The sequence below is a fragment of the Pogoniulus pusillus genome, chromosome 26 (genome assembly GCF_015220805.1).
Source record: "Pogoniulus pusillus isolate bPogPus1 chromosome 26, bPogPus1.pri, whole genome shotgun sequence".
In the NCBI taxonomy this organism is placed as follows: domain Eukaryota; kingdom Metazoa; phylum Chordata; class Aves; order Piciformes; family Lybiidae; genus Pogoniulus; species Pogoniulus pusillus.
The window spans coordinates 16,868,556-16,892,118 of NC_087289.1; the positions used below are offsets into that span (position 1 = coordinate 16,868,556).

The 23,563-nt window shown below is 45.6% G+C and overlaps 1 protein-coding gene across 3 annotated transcripts in view; it reads left to right on the plus strand.

Moving 5' to 3' along the window:
* STAG1 (STAG1 cohesin complex component) overlaps positions 1-23,563 on the plus strand; it is a 232,677-nt gene that overhangs the window by 119,103 nt on the left and 90,011 nt on the right. For all 3 annotated transcript variants that reach the window (XM_064165354.1, XM_064165355.1, XM_064165356.1), the window contains 4 exons: positions 6,457-6,533; positions 9,606-9,810; positions 12,845-12,996; positions 20,038-20,111. In XM_064165354.1, coding sequence (XP_064021424.1) covers positions 6,457-6,533; positions 9,606-9,810; positions 12,845-12,996; positions 20,038-20,111 — 508 coding nt within the window. The remainder of the gene's footprint in view (positions 1-6,456; positions 6,534-9,605; positions 9,811-12,844; positions 12,997-20,037; positions 20,112-23,563) is intronic.

The window sequence follows — 23,563 nt, forward strand, 5'->3', positions numbered from 1 at the left end:
TTCAAGAAGAGCCTGGCTGAGGCACTTAGTGCCATGGTCTGGTTGACTGGCTAGGGCTGGGGGATGGGTTGGACTGGATGATCTTGGAGGTCTCTTCCAACCTGATTGATTCTATGATTCTATGATTCTTTGGCAGCTGACAGATACTTGGGTTCAATTCTGCAGCATAATTGTTGATGAGACTATAGAGTTATTTTCCATCAGGATTCTTGCTAATTCATTCAGTAAGAGTTCTCTGTCTAAAGGTATTCTGAGGATGAATTAAGGCTTTTAGGAAGATGCTCCCTTTTGAGTGCTAGCTCATTGGTGGCAGAAGCTGGGCACATAGTCCATGCAACAGAAATAAAAGGGTCTTCTGTTCCTGCACGTGCTGTGAGAACTGCCATTCAGCTCAGTGTGTAGTGTAACTGACTTCTAGAACCCTGACTTCTGGCTCCAGTAAACCACTGCAGTTTTCAAGCACAGAAATCAATAGAAAGTTAGGAGCCCTGATGGGATTTGGGAGTCTGGGCATCTCTTGGATACACTTCAGCTGTCCCAACGCTGCTTCCATTTAGATTAATGTTTAATGCCTATTGATTCCAATGAAGTAAGTTCTGCTTTAATGTTCCTCTGTGATCCTGAGCAAGCCACAGAAAAGCAGCTTTTTTAGAGGTGTGATTAATTTCTGGTTAGTCTAAGGCAACTCTTTTCTGGGAATAGTAAATGAAGTGTTGCAGAAAGTGTACTGTGAGCCAGGCTGAGTACTGAGAAACAGTGTGCCCTTTATGGTTTGACTTCACTTGGTTATTGTATCTTTCATATATCTTTCTTATCATCTAAATGGTGAGTAGGGAGAAAGGTGTAAGATGTGCACATGGAATGGTATCAAAGGAAAAAAATCTGTCCCTCCAGCAACCCTCTATTCATCATTCCTGTTTGCAAGGTGGTTGTTAAACTTGCCCTCTCTTGACAATTTCAGCGGTCAAGGTTACCTCCCAACTCTTGACTTTTATACAGTCACAGAATCATTAGGGTTGGAAAAGATCTCTAAGATCATCAAGTCTAACTGTCAAAACAATACCACCATGCCCACTAAACCATCTCCTGAAGTGTGCTGTCTACATGGCTTTTCTCAGTAGCTCCAGGGATGGCAATTCCACTGTTTCCCTGGGCAGCCCCCACCTGGATCCAACGTTGGTTTTAGGGAGTTGTAGAGAGTTAGGAGGTCTCCCCTCAGTCCTCTCTTCTCCAGACTAAACAATCTTGTTTCTCTCAACTGCTGCTCATCGGAGCTATTCTCCAGACCCTGCACCAGCTTCACTGCCCTTCTCTGGATACACTCCAGCAGCTCAATGTCTTTCAGCTAATGCAAGAGTGCAATTTTTCATTTGATACTCCTCAGTGTAGCTCTTCTAGTGTCTTACTCTTGATGCCTTTCTAAATGTTCCTTCTGGTTACTGCTTTTCCTGTTAGTGTGATTGAGAGTTACTGATCAGTCACCGGGAATTTAAAGTCTCATGATTAATCCTTTGGCAGGAAACTTGGACCTTAATTTATGCCCACTGGTTGTAGTCTTGAGTTGCATTTTTCCCTCCACTGTTCTTGCAGCTTACTCCTTTTGTGCAGGAGGTTCAAAAGAATCATAGAATCAACCAGGTTGGATGATCAACTAGACCATGGCACTAAGTGCCTCATCCAGTCATTTCTTTGAACACCTCCAGTCTGCTTTTCATCTGTGAAGAATTTCTCCCAGGCACAGACCTTAAGGTGGTAGACTGAAGAAGCCAGAATAGTTCTTCAGCATAAGGTAAAGTAGAGGGAGAAGGAATAAAAGCATCTGTATTGCTTCTGTGAGATTGAAGCTGACTGTACAGCCCAGTTAGTGCAGGACATGGTGCATCATTTATTGCCCACAGCCAGTGGTTTAGATTTCAGGAGTCCATTTATTAGTGAGTAATTTAATTGTTTTCATTAGTAGTCTTTAAATGATTGTGGGCTATTACAGCTGGAGTACCACTTAGCTCTATAGGAGCTTTCTCTCCTATAGAAATAGCAGAATTGCCATATGCAGGAGGCTGCTGGAGTGTAGTATTTGATGTGATGGTGCTCCCTGATTGCCAGAGGTGGTTAGTACCTTCTCTTTCATAGAATTGTTTTGGTGGGAAAAGATCTTTAAGATCTTTCATTACTGAAAATCTTTCCTCAAGGAAATCTGTTTGTGTGTCAGCAAGAAGATATTTTGAAATACAATGTGTGGGAATAAGTTTGAACTGAGAATTGAGTACTGAGGTAGAATGAGCTTCTCAAGCTGTAAATGAACTAAGACAACTTAAATCCTCTTTACTAACTGGAGTGAGACCTCCATGATAGAGGGAGAACTCAGTTTAGAAAGGGGTTGAAGATAAGTAACAAGATGAGAAGGGCAGAAAATGCATAGCACACTTGTGGCTGTGTTTTAGTACAAAATCTATTTTAAGGATGCACTGTAAAATATTAGGGTTTAGCTTTTGACTAATCATAAGAACTATGAAATTGAACAGTGTTGATCACTGTGGTGTTGAAATGCTGTGATGGCACCATGAAAAGTGTTGTGAGCAGAGTCTCTGTAGCATATTTACAGAGTGTGAAATGAGGTTTTCTAGGAAACAAGCAAGAGTGTGTTTTGGTCAGGAGAGGGAAAGGTGGTGCTGGAAAAGCAGTCAGACTAAAGCTGTCACTTGCTGCCAAATGAGTAGAAATGCTAATTTTGCTTGACAGGACTTCCAGAACACTTTGTCATTGAAAGCAGATGTAAGAATGAGACAAAGCAGTGAGTTGCAAAGTGCTGTTCATCTTCGCGCTTCTTCCTGCCTGCTGACACTGCCCTGGCAGTGTTGAGCTCTTGTCCACCCTGGCATCCCTAGGAAATGTTAGGTGTGTTTCAACCTATGCATTCCCCTGCCTGATGTTCCCACAGAGTTGGATCATGTCTACATTGAAAGATGAGTGCATAATCTACTCCAGCCTAAACTGCAAAACCTCTCACAGTGATCAGTAGGAATGACCAAGTTGATGCTGTCTCACAGCTGCCCCTCTGCAAAGTGTGGAGAGGCCACACTTTTGAGTACTGTTTTCAGGTTTGGGTCCCCAATGACCAGAAGGACGTTGAGGTGCTGGAACAGGTCCAGAGAAGGGCAGTGAAGCTGGTAAAGGATCAGGAGAACAGATCTGGTGAGGAGGAGAGGCTAAGGGAACTGAGGTTGTTTAGTCTGCAGAAAATAAGGCTGATGGGAGAACACATTGCTCTCCACAACTGAAAGAGGGTTGGGTGTTGGTCACTTCTCCCTAGTAACAAGTGATAAGACAAGAGGAAATGGCCTCCAGTTGCACCTGGGAGGTTTAGCTTGAATATTAGGAGAAATGTCTTTACTGAAAGAGTGGTCAGGCATCAGAACAGGCTGCCCAGGGAGGTAGTGGAGTCCCCATCCCTTGAGGTGTTTAAAAACCTTGTAGACATGGCACTTGGGGACATAGTTTAATGCCCATGGTGGTGCTGGGTTGATAGTTGGCCTTGATGATCTCAGAATTCTTTTACAACCTTAATAATTCTGGTTCTAGTCGTAGAAGATAAAAAGCATTTTGTGATTGAGGAGAAGCCACCAGTAGTCTGTTGTCTTGTGTTTGCAGCCTCTTCCCTTGGTCAGTTCAATCAGCAGGGTCCACGTGTCTGTGACACAGTGTGTACCACTTGTCTGATTGTAACATGGAGGGTGTGGGCATCCAACGTGAGCCATCAGCTTTCTCTGAGTACTGTTACTGCCTGTGCAAAGGTGCTGAGTATAAGCAGCAGTGCTTAAAGCAGTCAGCTTGAGGGAAATTGAGGGAGATACTACGCTTGACTGTGAAGTAAACTGCAGGAGGTCGTTTAGGCAACACCTGGACCACTGAGTAATAGTGACCACAGTATAATTGCATTCCATATCCTCAGGGAGAGAAGTTATGGAGAACCACAGCAGAAGCATAGGAAGTTGATGTGTGATTTGAACTGAGTAAAGTCTATTAAAAGCAAATTTTAGTTAAGGTGTTTTCACTTTTCCTGCCAAAGCGATGTGGTTATATGGAAGCTGGTCAAGGTTATTAACAGAAGTCATAAATAGATAAGAACGAAATTAGAGTTGAGGCTGTAAAATGATAAAGGTCAAGAGGTTACTTTTTCTGAAGAGGTTTGTATAGCAGATGGGGAGCAGCTCTAGGGAAAGGGACCTGGGAGTCCTGGTGGCCCTTGTGGCCAAGAAGGCTAACGACATCCTGGAGTCCTGGAGAAAAGTGTGACCAGCAAGTCGAGGGAGATTCTCCTTCCTCTTTGTACTGCCCTTGTGAGGCTTTGTTTGGAGTACCGCATGCAGCTCTGGGCTTCCTGGTTCAAGAGGGGCAGGAAACTACTGGAGTCTGGTGGAGGCCACAAAGGTGAGGGGACTGGAACCTTACAAGGAAAGAATGAGAGAGCTGGAGCTGTTTAGCCTGGAGAAGATGAGACTGAGAGGGGATCTTATCAATGCTGATCAATATCTAAAGGGCAAGTGTCAGGAGGATGGAGCCAGATTATTCTCAGTGGGGTCCAGTGGTAGCACAAGGGGCAGTGGACACAAACTGGAGCACAGAAGTTCTACATAAATATAAAACCTTTTTTTTTTTGCCATTGGGAGTGCCAGAGCACTGGACCAGGCTCTCCAGAGAGGTTGTGGGGCCTCCTTTTGTGGAGAGATTCCAAACCTCTGTGGATGTGTTCTTTTGTGATCGTCTCTGGGTGGTCCTGCTCTAGCAAGGGGTTGGACTAGATGATCTTCAGAGGTCCCTTCCAACTGCTACCATGCTGTGATGCTGTGTAATGGGAAGAGCACAGATAACAGCATGCAGTGAGAGGAAAAGGTATCCATGCACTCAAGGTGGCTTCTAAGAGAGCATTCCACTGTTCAGTACTCTGAGATGTACTGGCACACTTTCCCTTGTTCAAAAGAACTCTTGGTATTGAGGGCAATGTTAAACTACAGCTGCATTTACAGATGATTTCATGGGTGTTAAAACAGGCCTGAGCTGTCAGATGTGTCACTTTCTTGGTTTATATTAATGTGTTGTGTCACTAATTGCTTGTTAATGGTATGAAAATTACCATGCACAAACTGAAGTTGCTGTTGTTAGAGCTGAGGCTCAAAGTGTTACTCAACATGAAAAGGAGAAGTAAATATTCTTTTATGAAGAAGCAAAAGCAGTTCAAGAAATCAATACTTCATCTGTGATGTAAAAATCTCCCCCTGCTCAGATAGAAAGGATTGATGTGCTGGAGCTGCACTGGAATGTTTTTAACTGCCTGTGTTTTAATGATTGTTTTGCATGGAATGAAATATCAGAATTAAAACATTCACACAGCATTTGGTGTACTTAAATGGTTGTCATTTATACATCATACAGGGCCTAATGCTACTGGCTCCTAAGCTTCTTCTGTTCTGGTTTGAAGGTTTGGAGCCATGTAGTCAATCATTAATCCAACTGAACTTGCTCTTTGTAATGTTAATGGATTTTGTAGCTCTGCAGTTTGCTCAATTTTTCTGCATTTCAATGTTAACAAAGGATTATGAAGTGGCAAGAAGGAGATTGTGCATTAACAAGTTCTCTACGTTGACTTGTGTTACGTGGTTGGATGTTTGATCAATGTCTGATTGCAAAGGCAGCAATGTGTAAGGATATTTTGTTCCTGCTGACTGATCTGAGGAGCAAATAGCAAGGAATTGCAAGGGGTTTGTTGTGACATTTTCAGTGTTGATACCTCTGTTCAGTTTGCAGTGAAGAGTTAATCAGCTTTGCTGTTCACGTAGCGAGGGGGTATGGCTTAATCCAGGTGAATGAGTTACACTGGTGCAGTTGCCACTTCTGTTCCTGACCTGGCTCAAGTCTTGGCCAAGCCCTTTTGGAAAGTAGCACCATCTGAGGATGCTGTGCTAAGCTCTACTCTGCAGGTGCTGTAGCTCCACTCACACAGTGCTGTGCATAGTCTGTAAGCCCTGCTCACTCTGAAAGCCACCCCTCTGTCTCTGCATAGAGACTGTGGTATATCTGCAATCCAGGGAGCTTGACAAGTGGAGAATTACTGTCAGTGACTGTGAAACTAAAGATGCTCTTCATTTTATTTTGCACATAGAATGAAAAGCACTTGACAAGTGCAGACGTGGCCCAGCCCCTACGTGACTGTCACTTCTGTATCACACGAGCTCAGTTGTACAAAGACAAGACAGCTTTACTAGTCCTGCTCTGGTAGTGCTTTAAAGGACAGAGGAGGTTTTGAACCACTTCTTCCAGAAAGTATTGTTTCAATGCATTCCTGTGATTGTTGCATTCCCTACTCTTTCATGTCTATTACTGAGCTGTAAGTTTAGCAGCAGTTTTGATGCACAAAAAATGAATTGTGTTAATTGATTTTGTTCCTTTATTATGTTACAGGTACTGTAAGAATTGAAATGTTCAGGAATATGCAAAATGCAGAAATCATAAGGAAAATGACAGAAGAATTTGATGAGGTATAGTATACCAGTAGGTCTTTAAACATGATGAATACATTGCAATAGACTTTTGTTTTAGAATCGAAATGCAGTGGACAAGAAGCCAGTGGATAAGGAGTGTCTTAGTGTGAGAAATTGCACTGATGAGCACAGCAGTAATTTAAACTGTTGGGTGAGCAATAGAGGACAGCATCAGCTTTAGGAAAGAATAATAATGGAAAGCCAAGAAGTACTGAAATGATTTGGAGAGGTAATTATAATTGCTTATCTTGAAAAGTTGGTGGTGTGGATTGAATAGGCCCTGGCTGCTGGAATACTGAAGGGTTTGTGAGTTAGCCAGTTTAAGGACATAAGGATACTGTTGTACAAAAGCACAGAGCAAGCTCCTCTCCAGTCCTGTCAGAGTCCAGCCAGCTATGACTCTCCAAGAACTAGCCTGGGTCTGTGTTAGCCTTCGTCTGGATCTGCAGAGACCCTTATCTACCTTTGGTTTTAGGGATGTCCTTGGCTGGCCCCATCAGGGGTAGTAGGTTAAGAAAAGTGAAGATTATAGAGGTGAAGGATCTAGAGAACAAGTCTTTTGTGGAGCAGCTGAGGGAACTGGCACTGCTTAGTCTGAAGAGGAGGGTGAGGGAAGGGGATGCCTACTTGCTCCCTACAGCTAGCTCGTGGTGAGGTGAAGGTCATTCTTCTCCCAAAACTAGCAATAGGAGACTAGCAACTAGCAAGTTGCACTAGGGGAGGTTTCAATTTGCTTTTAGGAAAAATGCCTTTACTGGCAGAGTGGTGAGGCTTTGGAAGGGGCTGCCTGCACGGGGAGGTGATGGAGTTGCTGTTCCTGAAGGTGTTAAAAAGGTGGGCAGGCATGGCATTGCAGGACGTGCTGCTGTTGGCTTGACAGCTGGACCTGATGATCTTCAAGGTCTTTTCCAACCTTAATGACTCTATGACTGAATTGAGTGTGGCATGGTTAAATTTGAAAGACACAGGTTTCCTGCTGCAGACAATATGGAGCTTAGGTAAAGAAATACTTATTTATAGCTCCTCTGCACTTGCACTGCTGACTTTCTGTGGTTCAGTCTGGGCAGTAAGACAAGTCCTGAGAGAACAGAAGTGCTTGTTCTTCACAAAACCACAGAGTAAATACATACAGATGGATTTAGCTTGGATACTACTGACTTCTGATCTTGGGAGAGAGATTCAGGCTGGAGCCTTATCTTTTGGATAATTTGGAGTTGTCTTATGTACCAGGCAAGCAGAGAGATTGTCTTTAATTGTTTTCACTCAAGGGAAAGACTTTTCTAATTATGTGAGGAGCAGTCTCACTGAAATGAATATTGCTTGAATTGAGAATAGTAAGAGCAAACTTGGAGAGGAGTTAAGTGTAGATGAACTGAGTGTTCACATAGAATGACAGAATGTTTTGGGTTGGAAGTGACCTGGAAAATCATCTAGTTCAAATTCACCCACTACAGGTGGGGAAACCCTCTCCTAGACCAGGTTGCTCAAGGCTCTGCCCAACCTTGCCTTGAATGTTTCCTAGGAGGGGACATCCACCAACCTCCTTGAGCAACCTGTTCCAGTGTCTCACCACCCTCACTGTAAAGAATTTCTTCCTAATGCCCAGTCTAAATCTACTCTTCCAGATTAAAGCCATTCCCTCTCACTAGTCCTCTTATTATAAGCCCTTGTAAGAAGCCTCTCCCCAGCTTTCTTGTAATCCCTCTTTGGGTACCAGATGGAGGGTTAGAAGTGAGAAACATGAATGTGTGTAGGCATCTCAGTTTCCACCATCGATTTCTTCGTGCTCTCAACGTCAAAGATCATCTTGATAAGGTCTTGGATTGACTTAGCAGGTTTTGATTTTGCTCTAGCACCTACTGTCACTTTCCTGACGGCTTCTTCATCATGTCCATAATGCATCTTTCTCCAATTTTACAATGACCTTTGGAAGATGAGGTGTAGGAAACTGTATGGAGCCTGTGAATCTGTAGTAAAATTTCCATTCCTTCTATCAGAAGGCAAGTTTTACCACACTGAAAAGGGTAAACTTACAAGATCTTAAAAGGGCCAGGAATGGGCTGCCCAGGGAGGTGGTGGAGTCACCGTCCCTGGAGGTGTTCAAGAAAAGCCTGGATGAGGCACTTAGTGCCATGGTCTGGTTGACTGGCTAGGGCTGGGTGCTAGGTTACAGTACCACAATATCACAGTATCATCAAGGTTGGAAGAGACCTCATAGATCATCAAGTCCAACCCTTTACCACAGAGCTCAAGGCCAGACCATGGCACCAAGTGCCACATCCAAGCCTGCCTTGAACAGCTCCAGGGACGGCGACTCCACCACCTCCCCGGGCAGCCCATTCCAGTGTCCAATGACTCTCTCAGGGAAGAACTTTCTCCTCACCTCCAGCCTAAATTTCCCCTGGTGCAGCCTGAGGCTGTGTCCTCTTGTTCTGGTGCTGGCCACCTGAGAGAAGAGAGCAACCTCCTCCTGGCCACAACCTCCCCTCAGGTAGTTGTAGACAGCAATAAGGTCTGCCCTGAGCCTCCTCTTCTCCAGGCTAACCAATCCCAGCTCCCTCAGCCTCTCCTCGTAGGGCTGTGCTCAAGGCCTCTCCCCAGCCTTGTCGCCCTTCTCTGGACACGCTCAAGCATCTCAATGTCCCTCCTAAACTGGGGGGCCCAGAACTGAACACAGGACTCAAGGTGTGGTCTAACCAGTGCAGAGTGCAGGGGCAGAATGACCTCCCTGCTCCTGCTGGCCACACCATTCCTGATGCAGGCCAGGATGCCACTGGCTCTCTTGGCCACCTGGGCACACTGCTGGCTCATGTTCAGGCGGGTATCAATCAGCACCCCCAGATCCCTCTCTGTTTGGCTGCTCTTAGCCACTCCAACCCCAGCCTGTATCTCTGCATGGGGTTGCTGTGGCCAAAGTGCAGTGTGTTCATGCTTTGTTGAAGATTCTTGTATTGCTTTTATTTCTTTTCCTCTGTTGGCTTCAAAGTAAAAAGATGACTGCAAGAAGATCAGCATGAATTAAATGGAGGCACTTCTAATACTCAGTATTTTCATTTTCTTGTTCTTCAGGACAGTGGTGATTATCCACTTACCATGCCTGGGCCACAGTGGAAGAAGTTTCGGTCAAACTTCTGCGAGTTCATCGGAGTGCTCATTCGGCAGTGTCAGTACAGCATCATTTATGATGAATACATGATGGACACAGTGATCTCTCTTCTGACTGGTTTGTCAGACTCCCAGGTCCGGGCTTTCAGGCACACCAGTACATTAGCTGGTAAGTCAGAGCAGAGAAGAGGCTTTTTTCAGTTCAAAGGAGTTGCTATTATTTAGCTACTTTGAGAACTATTCCTAGTTTTGACTGAGGTGGAATTTGGCCAGCACTGAGAATTCTGGAAAGCTTGATCAAGTCCAAGTGTCCTATATGGTATAACTGTACTTAAAGTGCACTTCTGTTTGGAAAGGAGTATGCTTAGACCACTAATCTCCAAGATTCCTGTCAGAGCCAGGCACCTCCAGTGAATCCCATGGATCAAGTGTCTTGCTTTGTTATTGGATGTTCATCTGTTGTATAGAAAGTTTTCATCATTTTGTATCTTCTTCTAACTGAATGTTTAACAAAAAAGTATTGGCAAAGAGTTTCAGTCCACCAAAAAACAAGATCTCTATCCTCACTCCTGAGAATGATGAAGTTTGGGAGCACCAGGCCACCTCCAGCCATGCTGCACCCTGCAACACACCTGCTACACCTGCCTACATCTAAGGAAAGCTCTGGGTGTATCAGTAGATGGTGACAGGCTTTTCTGGAGTGTTTGATCAGACCTGTGTGAGATGTCTTCCAGCAGATGGGTGAATTTCTCTCCAGAAGTAACTATTCTGCAGTTACAAAACAGTACTAGGGTTGCTAGTTTGAGTCTAGGTGTCTGAAGCTGGTTATGTTAGGTGATACCTTTTTGCTCATCCGTGCCCTAAAATACATCCTGTAGGAAAATTCTTCTCCCTAACCTGTTCCTAGATCATGCCAAGTATTTAAAGCCTTTACAGGAGGTAATTGGCATAATTAAAATATTTCTTTTGCCAGTATTTGCCACTGATTTAGCCAGTCTGTCCACAGTCAACCTCTTAGAGTTTTGTTCAGGTTTCCAGGTGTAATACCCAGTGTCCAACAGACTCAGACTCTGAGTGTCCAGGTGTAATACCCAGTGTCCAACAGACTCAGACAGAGTCTGAGTGTCCAGGTGTAATACCCAGTGTCCAGCAGACTCAGAGTCTGAGTGTCCAGGTGTAATACCCAGTGTCCAACAGACTCAGACAGAGTCTGAGTGTGCAGGTGTAATACCCAGTGTCCAGCAGACTCAGAGTCTGAGTGTCCAGGTGTAATACCCAGTGTCCAACAGACTCAGACAGAGTCTGAGTGTGCAGGTGTAATACCCAGTGTCCAACAGACTCAGACAGAGTCTGAGTGTCCAGGTGTAATACCCAGTGTCCAGCAGACTCAGAGTCTGAGTGTCCAGGTGTAATACCCAGTGTCCAACAGACTCAGACAGAATCTGAGTGTCCAGGTGTAATACCCAGTGCTGTGAATTTAAGTAAGAAGCAGCTTTGCAATGATACTGAAAAAAACAACTCCAAATTTGATCAGAGGTTTGATTTCCAAGTTGCAAACCAAAGCCTTCCAGCTCAGAGTGACTGACCTTTTGGAACCTGTCTCCTTCCATTCTTCACCTTACTCAGTAACAAGACAGTAAAGTCATGAATTATGCAGACCTGAGTTTCCAGGTTTGCTTTGCCTTTATATGTTCACTATTTAAAGGTGAAGACTATGAGAGCTGCAGTGAACTATCTGCTGGAAATCCATGCCTCTTACTTAAACTGAGATGGAAACTCTATTCCTTTCCAGCTGATACTATCTTCAATTCCAAGTGATTCTGATTTGCTCTTTGCTTACATTGTAGTTGCTTGTTTCACAGGAGGGAGAGATCATGGAGTGATGTATGTGCTCTGGTTCCTTCTTCCTTTAGCTCATCCTGTTTGGAAAGTATGAGTGGCTTGGTTGGGAAGAGAGGAAGCAGCACTATATACTAGAGGTGATCCAAGAGAAGAACATTATGTAGAAGAAACGGTTGCCATCATTTGGAATGGGTTCTGTAAATAGAAGTGTCAAAACAAGGATAAAGCCAAGGTTCACCACAGCTAGATTTGGTTATTTAAGCCACTGCTGGCTTCTTGCATCAGATAGACACATCTAGCACTTGGATTAGGAATAGGAGCTACCAAAGATCTCCAGCACTCCAGTGATAATATGTGTAATTTAGTTGTTTGTTTAACAAGCTTGAGAGCTTTGTTTTGATTCTACAAACTTGCTTCAAACTCCTTTTTGCATACTCAATTCTATAGCTGTCCTGCAGCGCAGAGATCAGCACAGAGCTCAGTCTTCACAGAGTGTAGGACAATTTACTTGTAGCACAAGGGAGTGGTTTTGAGGTCCTTGTTTCCAATTTTCCTCTGTGCTAGCTAATTTGAATCAGGAATGATACTCCTAAAGTCACCAGCTTTGTACAAGAGCAACATGAGATGAAGTTACCATACGAGTGGCTTCACATCTCCATCTGGGTAGTTGCTTTTCTGTCTTTGAAGGCAACGCTGCATATTTAGCAAGAGAGGATGTGATAGTTTGTTACTTGATTTTGCTGTTCTTTCAGGATTGTAAAATGTGATATGCCACAAAACGTGGGAAGAGACCCTTATTAGTGTTCTTGTAAGTGTAAATTAAGAGAGGAAGTTACACATGGTAAATACTACATCCAGCACGTGTGAAAATGCATATAAAGGGGTATGTAAAGTTAGAATGGTTTATTTACACAACTATACACTTGACTTCAGAGCAATGCTAAGAGTACTTTTGGAGAAACAGTGCTGTGCTCCCTTGTAAATTGAGTCCTGGCTAAGAGTTATCCTCTGGAGGCATCTGTAATAAGGATTCATGGTAGGGAAATGTATGTAACTGCACACTGACTGGTTTCGTGGTGTACACTGATCCTATAGATTCACACACTTGCCCACTAACCTTAGGCACTCAGGACTTGCATAGTATTCTGGAGAAGATGACAAAGAGCATTGCCTGGAGCTCAGTGCAACATACATATACTCTCTTTTCTGATCTTTGGATCGGCCAAGTGACCTCAGTGGTTCTTGGGTGGCTTTGTGTCAGAGTCAAGTTGGTTGTTTTCTGTGAATATGGGTCTGCTGAGGCACTATGTTTTTAGTCTGACTACAGGTAAAGAGTCATATTATATCTTCTGCCTTTGCAGCTATGAAGCTTATGACTGCTCTTGTGAATGTTGCCTTAAACCTGAGCATTCATCAGGATAATACACAGAGGCAGTACGAAGCTGAGAGAAACAAAATGATTGGCAAAAGAGCTAATGAAAGATTGGAGCTGCTGCTTCAGAAAAGAAAAGAGGCAAGTGAAAAGATGATTTTTTTTGTCGTGGTTCATGTGTATTCCCTCCAACAGAAAGTCTAAGGTGGATTGACTTAAGTGTTGTAGTGAGAAACAAGACATTAGTCCTATAGTAATGTTTGTACAATCTGAAGCATATTACTTGGGCTACATCCTCCAATTTTGTGTTAGAATATTCTGCTGAATTTGTGTGCTGTTCTGCACATACAGCATCATGTCCATTGTCAGGCTCATGCATTTGACCAGGCAGGAAGGAAATTAGTCTAAGTTGTTCAGTAGTAGCTATTTTGGTTATGCAAAAGGATTTTGAAAAGAGGCTCACATGTAACCTCTCACTGCAGTGGTCTTTCTCCCTTGCATCACTGAAGTTATTCTGTAGGTCTCATCAGTACTTCTTTTTGTAGCCTCTTTCAAGAAACACTTGTGGGGCTATAGCACTTGGTCTCTGGGTGAAGAAGCTAGGGAGACATTAAAGTTGGTACCACACTAACACTAGGTAAGCCAAACCATTGGAAGGTTGCTGTAATCATCCTGAAATAAAGTATTACATCCCAGGACATAATTCAGTTTTAAAGTTATACTTTAAAGAAATGTAGAGGTGCCAAGTAGAAAATGAACAGGCAATGCACCCAAACAGCCTCAGCCTGGGGAGGTGCCATGTCAGACTCATAAGATTGATTGAGAAGTTGAAGTATGTGTGACTTAGATTTTCATTTATTGATTCTTTTATATATTAGTTCTGAATATATTTCTTCCACCCACTGTTTTATGTTGTGGCAAATGAAGGCTATCTGGGAACTTTACTTTCTAGGCATCTTGAATTCTTTTAGGTATACCTTTGACTCAGAATTCCTTGACCCTGCAGTCTTTGTCTGGGGAAAATTACAGTTATGTATTTGTGGGTTTATTTTGCTCCTCTGGTCAGTAACACAGTTTTATTTGGCTTTCATGATTCTTTAAAGTCATGCATTAAGGTACCAAACAAGAAGAATCTCTCTGGCCAAGCTACAGGGAGAAACATTTTAAATGTTAAATTCCATGTGAGCCTTGAAGCAGTTTAAAAAGCAAGAGTTGCTTTGTCAGAATAGCTGAAGCACAGCTTCTATTCCAGATTTCTCAGTTGTTGCTTTGGATTGCCAGGGAAGGACACTGAAAAACTAAACTAAGCTTGGTTTAGTATCTCTGTGTCTATGAACATCTTTTCTGCTCATTCCTTCAGCTGTCCTTTTGAGGTCCTTAGGAGCTGCAGTGTATAATTGCTCTGGGGAGACTGAAGCCATGATACCCAGGCTGGCACAGGGCTGTGAAACCAAATGAGCCCTTGGCAAACCTTCACTGTTGCTGTGTGTATTCAGTCTCTCTTCTATCACCACTCCCCGAAACTAATCAAAAATGTTGCATGGGAGTAAGTCAGAGAGGAGTGGTGGTGGTTGAGTGCACCCTCAAATACGTGGTGTGAAGCCCAGCAGGGGACCTGGTGCAGAAGAGATTTGCTAGGTTTAGCTGATCTGACTACTCTGTAAGAATTCCTAACGTGATGCTGTATGGTCCCTGGGTTTGAATATGCTGAATTTGCAGCAGGGTTCTTAGTTGGTTCTTTTGATGTAGTGCCATCATAACCAAACCTCAGAGGCACAGCCACAGCCATGTCTTCATCTTCTTGAAGATCTGTAGGGACAGTTTGCAAGCCAAGTGTGGCAGATTAATCTGAAGCAGAAGAGATGGAACAGTCTCTCTGAAGCCTCTCATTCTCATACGGTCTTCCACGTACCTCATGTGAAAGCAGTAGATGAAGATCTACTCCTGTCAGTGAGATTTCCAACTGAGCTGGGTGGTTTATGTCACAATCTGACATAAAACAGGAGCTTTTAGTTGCTGTCAGGAGCAAGCCAAATTTTGTGTTCGTCCTATGTGTCTTCTCAAGCTTCTCAAAGTGCTTGCAGGATCAGGATGAGAATGTTGCCCTTATTTTTACTTGGCTTTAAGGGGGAACATGTTAAATCACTTTTGCATTGGTCAGAGCAGGAATTCTGAGACAAGAATGCTCTCTCAAGATGCCTGAATTTAAACACTCAAAATTCAAGTCAAGTACATGATCTAGAGAAGTTGAAAGCATAAAAAGCAGTTAAAGCTTGGCAGAAAATTCATGGGTTTGTAAAAAATGTTACTTTGTTAATGAAACTGAGATAGGTTTGAGAACTGTATTTTTTAAATGTTAGCCTAACTGTGCACATTACTGTGTGCAGTTCTGGAGCCCCCAACACAAGAAGGACATGGGACTGTTAGAGCCAGTCCAGAGGAGGGCCATGAAGATGCTCAGAGGGCTGCAGCAGCTCTGCTATGAGGACAGGCTGAGAGAGTTGGGGCTCTGCAGCCTGGAGAAGAGAAGGCTTTGAGGAGACCTTAGAGTGGCCTTGCAGTATCTGAAGGGGCCTACAGAAAGGCTGGGGAGGGACTATTGACAAGGTCTTGTAATGACAGTGTGAGGGGTAATGGGTTTGAAGTGGCAGAGGGGAGATTGGAACTGGATGTTAGGAAAGGGTTCTTTGCAGTGAGGGTGGTGAGACCCTGGCACAGGTTGCCCAGGGAGGTGGTGGAGCACAGAAGCCCCCAACGTGATCTTTGATCACGTTGGGGGCTTCTGTGCTCCACCACCTCCCTGGAAGTGCTCAAGGCCAGGCTGGACCTGTTCTAGTGGGAGGTGTCCCTGCCTGTGGTGGGGAGTTGGAACTGAATGAGCTTTGAGATCCTTTCCAACCTAAACCATTCTTTGATTCTATAACAAAGGGTTCTCACATGGACCTACTGAATCTCTGATTGCCCTGCACCTGGGTGCCTGTATTGGTTCTAAAGCTGATAACTTACCAAGTTTATAGCAGGCTTTAAATTCCCTGTAGAAAAGGGTGAGGAAGCCATTCATGCTGTCCCCTCGTCTATGCCACTCAGTCTTGTACAGTGCTGCCCAACTTCTCATTCAAGGGTGTGCCAAAATACATTGTTTCAGTATTTTAACCTTTTCCTGGCTCTTGGAGCTCAGACTCTCCTTCCTGTCTTCTGTGGTGTGTTTTTCTAGTAATGATTCAGAGCCAAAGCTCTCCAGGAGCTACCCCTTTCTTGTGAGGGTCTCATTTTTCAGGCTTCTAGGTTCATTCCCATCCTCATTCTACTCCACAGTCTGCTGGGTTATCTCTAGCCCCATGTTTCTGTGGCTATTTGCCTGCCTATCATAGAATCATGGAATCAACCAGGTTGGAAGAGGCCTCCAAGATCATTCAGTCCAACCTAGCACCCAGCCCTAGCCAGTCAACCAGACCATGGCACTAAGTGCCTCAGCCAGGCTTTGCTTGAACATGTCCAGGCATGGTGCCTCCACCACCTCCCTGGGCAGCCCATTCCAATGCCAATCACTCTCTGCCAACAACTTCCTCCTAACATCCAGCCTAGACCTGCCCTGGCACAACTTGAGACTGTGTCCCCCTTGTTCTGTTGCTGGTTGCCTGGCAGAAGAGGCCACCCCCCACCTGGCTACAATGCCCCTTCAGGTAGTTGTAGAGAACAATGAGGTCATCCCTGAGCCTCCTCTTCTCCAGGCTAAACAACCCCAGCTCCCTCAGCCTCTCCTCATAGGGTTTATGTGGAAGTTGCTAGGTCTTGTAGAGGAAAAATTAGAGAGGCAAAAGCCCACTTGGAGCTCAGGCTGGCCATGGCTGCCAAGGAAAATAAAAAATGTTTCTTTAAATATCTGAATGGCAGAGAAGGGCCAAGGACAACCTCCAGTCCTTGTTAGATAGAGAGGGGAACAGAGTGACAAAGGATGAGGAAAAGGCAGAGGTGCTTAACACCTTCTTTGCCTCAATCTTCACTAGTGGGACAGGTTGTCTCCAGGACAGCTGGACTCCTGAAGTGGTGGAAGGAGTCAGGGACCAGTACAGTCCCCCTCTAATCCATGAGGAAGCAGTAAGGGACCTGCTGAGACACTTGGATCCTCACAAGTCCATGGGACCGGATGGGATCCATCCTAGGGTGCTGAGAGAGCTGGCAGCTGAGCTGGCCAAGCCACTCTCCATCATCAACAGTCCTGGCTCACTGGAGAGGTTCTTGAAGACTGGAAGCTGGCCAATGTGATACCCATCCACAAGAAGGGTCGTAAGGAGGAGCCAGAAAACTACACACCTGTCAGCCTTGAACTGTGTCCTGTGAAGTCAACCAGCTGAGGAGAGATTAGAAATTCATGCTCCATTTTGAGATTAGGATACTTTAACAAGCATTTAGGATGAGAGGAAACGGCCTCAAGTTGCACCAGGGGAGGTTTAGGTTGGATAGTAGGAAAAGTGTTTGTACTGAAAGCGTGGTCAGGCATTGGAACAGGCTGCCCAGGGAGGTGGTAGAGTAGCTGTCCCTGGAGGTGTTTAAAACATGGCACCAAAGCAATTCTATTACTTATCTGTGGATTGAACTGATGGTGGAAATAGTGTTTTCTTCCTAAAGCCACGTCTGAATATGCTTGAGTGCCAGCCCTTGGTGTGCAGCCACCCTTTTGCTCTGTACATCATCCCTTTTACTGGGCAAGTGTGTGACAATTAGTCAGGAACCCTTAGTGCCTCAGTTTGCCCTCTGCACAATGGAGAGAGCATTTCCTTGCATCTCTGGAAATGAGAAGCCTTCACTTCCCAGGTTCTGCAAGCTGCTTTAGAGCTGAACTGGAAGATAAACAGGAGCAGGGAGGTCATTCTGCCCCTGTACTCTGCACTGCTTAGACCACACCTTGAGTCCTGTGTTCAGTTCTGGGCCCCCCAGTTTAGGAGGGACATTGAGATGCTTGAGCGTGTCCAGAGAAGGGCGACGAGGCTGGGGAGAGGTCTTGAGCACAGCCCTACGAGGAGAGGCTGAGGGAGCTGGGATTGGTTAGCCTGGAGAAGAGGAGGCTCAGGGGAGACCTTATTGCTGTCTACAACTACCTGAGGGGAGGTTGTGGCCAGGAGGAGGTTGCTCTCTTCTCTCAGGTGGCCAGCACCAGAACAAGAGGACACAGCCTCAGGCTGTGCCAGGGGAAATTTAGGCTGGAGGTGAGGAGAAAGTTCTTCCCTGAGAGAGTCATTGGACACTGGAATGGGCTGCCCGGGGAGGTGGTGGAGTCGCCGTCCCTGGAGCTGTTCAAGGCAGGACTGGACGTGGCACTTGGTGCCATGGTCTGGCCTTGAGCTCTGTGGTAAAGGGTTGGACTTGATGATCTGTGAGGTCTCTTCCAACCTTGGTGATACTGTGATGCTGTGATATAAACACAGCTTGAAAAGTAAAACCCCTAGGGGAAAGTGATTGTGAGGCCTTGCTCTGCAGGAGACCAGAACAGCTGAGCATGATTTGTCAGACATTGGAACAGGCTGCCCAGGCTGGTGGAGGGAATTGCTGTCCCTGAAGGTGTTCACAGAACTCCTAGACATGGCACTTTGGGACGTAGTTTAGTGGGCTTGGTGGTGTTGGATTCGTGGTTGGACTTGATGATTTCAGAGGTCTTTTCCAACCTCAAAAATTCTGTGGTTCTGCCTCTGGCTTTAAAACGTTTTGTCTGTTAAATCTCTCTGCCCATAATTGTACTGGGTTTCTTAGTTTATGCATAGATGCACTCTGTACTGGCAAAGCTCTGTTGTGGTTTTCCTGCTGAATAGGTGGGGAAATTTGCATGACAGATGATATCCTGCTTTGATGTTAAGAAACACCTTGATGGAAGAATAATGGCTTCGAGTGTCATAGCAGTTCTGCTTCTGGTCCTATCTTCTCTAACAGAACTGCATTTTGGTGTGATGAGGTCCTGCTTATTTGGTTTAGTACAAAACCTGACAGTATGAGAATATTTTCTTTGGTTCAGTGACATTGCTTAGGGATGTATTGGCAAATTGATTGATACAAAGCTTTCCATAGTACTTACAAAGATGTGATGGTTTGGGTGTTCCCCACCCCCCCACACTTTGGAAATCACCCAGACTAGACTCAGCCAGCTCTGGAAATTGAATGAAGCTTATTATTTACAGCTGGCACAATGCACAAGCAGATAGTTACAGTAGATACAGTTATAGACAGAAACAGACAAGGTAAAAGGTAATATAGAAACACAACTCCCCTCCCAGAAACCTGAGTCCCCAGGAGGGGCTCCCAACCTCCTCTTCACCTTCCCCCTACCCCTCTCAACCTTACCCCAGTCCCAAGGAAGAATGGAGGTTCAGCCAGGGGGTTAGGAAGCAAAGTGGATTAGTCAGAGAAACAGAGGGTGAGGTTAGAGAGAGAGATGCAGCTTGGACCTCCCCAGCAGGAGAAGTGCCTTATCTAGATTTTGGTTCTTGTTCTTATACATCTCAGCAAGCCTATGAGTGAAGCAGACATCCCCATTGCTTTCCTTTCACAGCCTGCAATCTAGTCCTTCTCACCAAAGCATTCTAGCCTGCTTCAAACTAGCACAAAAGTATGCTTATATTGCACAGCAACTAATAAGAAGGTCTTTGTAAGGAACACTCTTATCTCTTAAAATGTGCTCATAACTTTATCTTTGCATTTGGGCTTTTCTGGTACAGAAACTCAGTTGTCATGGGCACTGAAGGTAATGAGTGAGAACATCTTTAACTACTTCCCTTAAAAAAGGACTTCATATTTTTCAGAGGGGCTTCCAAATCTGTAACCAGCTTCATTTCTGCGGCGCTCAGTGACTCACAGCTCTGTTAAGCTATGCACACAGGACTGCTGATATTGCTGAATGGAGCCTTTAGCTGTCAATGTTTTGGTAGCAAAAAATGGTGATGGCCACTTCAAAGGACTAATTTGAAATTAAATTCACTTCTGTTTGTAGAAAACGTTGGGTTTCTTCCATTAAGGCATTACATATGTATATAGACATGTGCTGGGGAAATAGGAAATGGGAAATCTACTAATAGCTTTAATTAAATGATCTTTTAATGGTCTTGTAATGTTTCCCAATGGGGGATTGTAGAATATCAAGTAATAAGTCAACAGTGTTCTTTCATTTACTTTTGTTTTGGTTTTTTTTTTCAGCTGCAAGAAAACCAGGATGAAATTGAGAATATGATGAACTCTATTTTTAAGGGTATATTTGTTCATAGATACCGGTAAGAAAATATATACTGCAGTAGACTGCTCACAAAGCATCTTCATAAGTCTTGTCAAGTTTCTGTGTTGAATTTTCTACTGATGTAGTATTCTGGATGCCACAGAAGCAGTGTCAAGAAAGTCTGGGAAGGAAATGTCAGCGTAACCTGTGTTAATTAGTAGAGCTATCCACACATAGAATCCTAGAATCAGTCAGGGTTGGAAGGGGCCACAAGGATCAGCCAGTTCCAACCCCCCTGCCATGCCCAGGGACACCCTACCCTAGAGCAGCCTGACCACAGCCTCATCCAGCCTGGCCTTAAACACCTCCAGCCATGGGGCCTCAACCACCTCCCTGGGCAACCCATTCCAGGCTCTCACCACTCTCCTGCTCAACAACTTCCTCCTCACCTCCAGACTGACTCTCCCCACCTCCAGCTTTGCTCCTTTCCCCCCACTCCTGTCACTCCCTGACAGCCTAAAACATCCCTCCCCAGCTTTTTTGTAGCTCCCTTCAGATCCTGGAAGGCCACAAGAAGGTCACCTGGGAGCCTCCTCTTCTGCAGACTGAACAGCCCCAACTCCTTCAGTCTGTCCTCACAGCAGAGCTGCTGCAGCCTCTGAGCATCTTCCTGACCCTTCTCTGGACACACTCCAGCATCTCCACATCCCTCTTGTAATGGGGGCTCCAGAACTGGATGCAGTACTCCAGGTGGAATCTCAGCAGAGCGCAGCAGAGGAGGAGATTCACCTCCCTGGCCCTGCTGGCCACACTCCTCCTGTTGCAGCCCAGGCTCTGCTTGGCTTTCTGGGCTGCAAATGCACACTGCTGGCTCCTGTTGAGCTTAATTCAGTAAAGCAACTGGATAGAGTTGTGGGAGCCATGGGATTTGAATCTTTGTGTTTTGAAAAGTTGTCCAAGGTGGGAGCACAAGTATTGATGCATCTTAAGAACATGAGAAGAAACAAACAGTACTTATCATAAGAGGACAGTTTTGATTGCTGAATATGTCTGAGTATGCATTTCTTTCTCTATGTTTTGGGTGTAAGTTAACTTCCACCATACATGCTTTAGCCACAGCTACAACTTTAGGTTCTATCCTCCTTAAATTATGCAGTCAAAAGCGTAGTTTTAGCTGAATTGCAGTTAAGGTGTGTGTTTTTCCTTTCTTCATAGTTTGGGACATTTATACCGAGAACATGAAACAGTAATTGCAGCATTAGCACATCACAGAGAGATGTTTTAGTGGTCAGTGCTATGTCATGCAAATGCAAACCTGCAGCAGGATATAGATATATTTTCACAGGCTCACATCCAGACAGGCCTTGAAAGTCTCCAGGGAAGGAGACTCCACAACCTCTCTGGGGAGCCTGTGCCAGTGCTCTGGGACCCTTACAGTAAAGAAGTTCCCCCTTGTGTTGAAGCAGAACCTCTTTTGCTGCAACTTAGACCCATTGCTCCTTGTCCTATCCCAGGGAGCAGTGAGCAGGGCCTGTCCCCCTGCTCCTGGCAGCCTTCAGATACTTATAAACATTTATCATATCCCCTCTACACCATGTCCAAGTGGTAATGATTTCAAAAGAATGTTACTTTAATTGTTCATAGAGCCTGCAGAGGGACCTGGCCAGGCTGGATGGGTGGGCAGAGGCCAATGGGATGAGATTGAACAAGGCCAAGGGCAGGGTTCTGCACTTTGGCCACAACAACCCCAAGCAGTGCTACAGGCTGGAGACAGAGTGGCTGAGAGCAGCCAGGCAGAAAGGGACCTGGGGGTGCTGGTAGAGAGTAGCTGAAGATGAGCCAACAGTGTGCACAGGTGGCCAAGAGAGCCAATGGCATCCTGGCCTGCATCAGGAACAGTGTGGCCAGCAGGACAAGGGAGGTTATTCTGCCCCTGTGCTCAGCACTGCTCAGGCCACACCTTGAGTGCTGTGTCCAGTTCTGGGCTCCTCAATTCAAGAGAGATGCTGAGGTGCTGGAATGTGTCCAGAGAAGGGCAACAAAGCTGGTGAGGGACCTGGAGCACAGCCCTGTGAGGAGAGGCTGAGGAAGCTGGGGGTGTGCAGCCTGCAGAAGAAGAGGCTCAGGAGTGACCTCATTGCTGTCTGCAGCTCCCTGAAGGGAGGCTGTAGCCAGGTGGGGTTGGCCTCTTCTCCCAGGTAACCAGCAATAGAACAAGGGGACACAGTCTGAAGTTGTGCCAGGGCAGGTCTAGGCTGGATGTTAGGAGGAAGTTGTTGGCAGAGAGAGTGATTGGTATTGGAATGGGCTGCCCAGGGAGGTGGAGTCTCTGTCCCTGGAGGTGTTCAAGAAGAGAGTGGATGAAGCACTTAGTGCCATGGTCTGGTAGTCTGGACAGGGCTGGGTGCTAGGCTGGACTGGATGACCTCTTCCGACCTGGTTAATTGTATGACTCTGTGAATAAATCCCTTACCATGATACGATTCAGAGTCTGCCACATCAGTTCACCCTTGCTGACCTTCATAACTGGAGTAGCAGGAACTCGATCTAGGCACGCAGTTGGTTACAAAACTGTTTCTTTCAGGATGTGGCTGTACTCCTGCTAGTAAGCTGGTGTTGGAGTGGGGTTCCAGCCTTGCCATCCTCTAGCAGCAGTGCTGGATGGCTGGGGCAGTTCCACTTCGCTGCAAGTTGGCAAATGTGGTGCCCATTTACACAGAAGGCTGTAGGGAAACTACAGGCTCACCAGTTTGACCTGGCACATCCAGGACTAGCAGGGGATCAGGCCCAGTCAGCATGGGTTTATGAAGAGAAAGTGCTGCTTGATGGACCTGATCAGCTTCTATGGCCTGCTGGCCCACGTGCTGGATGAAGGAAAGGTTGTGAATGTGGTGGTGCCTGGACTTCAGTGAGGCCTTTGATGTGGCTCCTCACACAGGTTCTTGGGCAGACTGGCTGCCTGTGGTCTGCACAGGCACACCACACTCTTTGCCAGGTCAAGAGCTGGCTGGATGGCTGGGCCCAAAGAGTGGTGCTAAGGGAAGCTAAATCCAGGTGGTGGCCACTCACTAGTGGTGCTCCCTAGAGCTCAGTACTGGGGACTATCTAACATGTTACTGGTGACCTCAATGAGGAGATCAAGTGCTCCCTCAGTAACTTTCCAGGTGGGAGTGTGGATCTGCTGGAGGTGAGGAAGGCTCTGCAGAAGGCTCTGCACAGTCTGGATAGATGAGCCTAGCCCCATTGTATTACATTTAATAAGGCCAAGTACTGAGTCCTGTGTTTTGGTCACAACAACCCCATGCAATGCTTCAGGCTTGGGGCAGAGTGTCTGGAAAGTTGCTTGGTAGAGAGGCATCTGGTGGTGGTGGTTGCCAGCCAGCTTGAGCATGAGCCAGCAGCGTGCCCAGGTGGCCAAGAACACCAAGAGCATCCTGGCTTGGATCAGGAATAGTGTGGCCAGCAGGAGTAGGGAGGTGATTGTCCCCCTGTGCTCTCAGCCCTGATAAG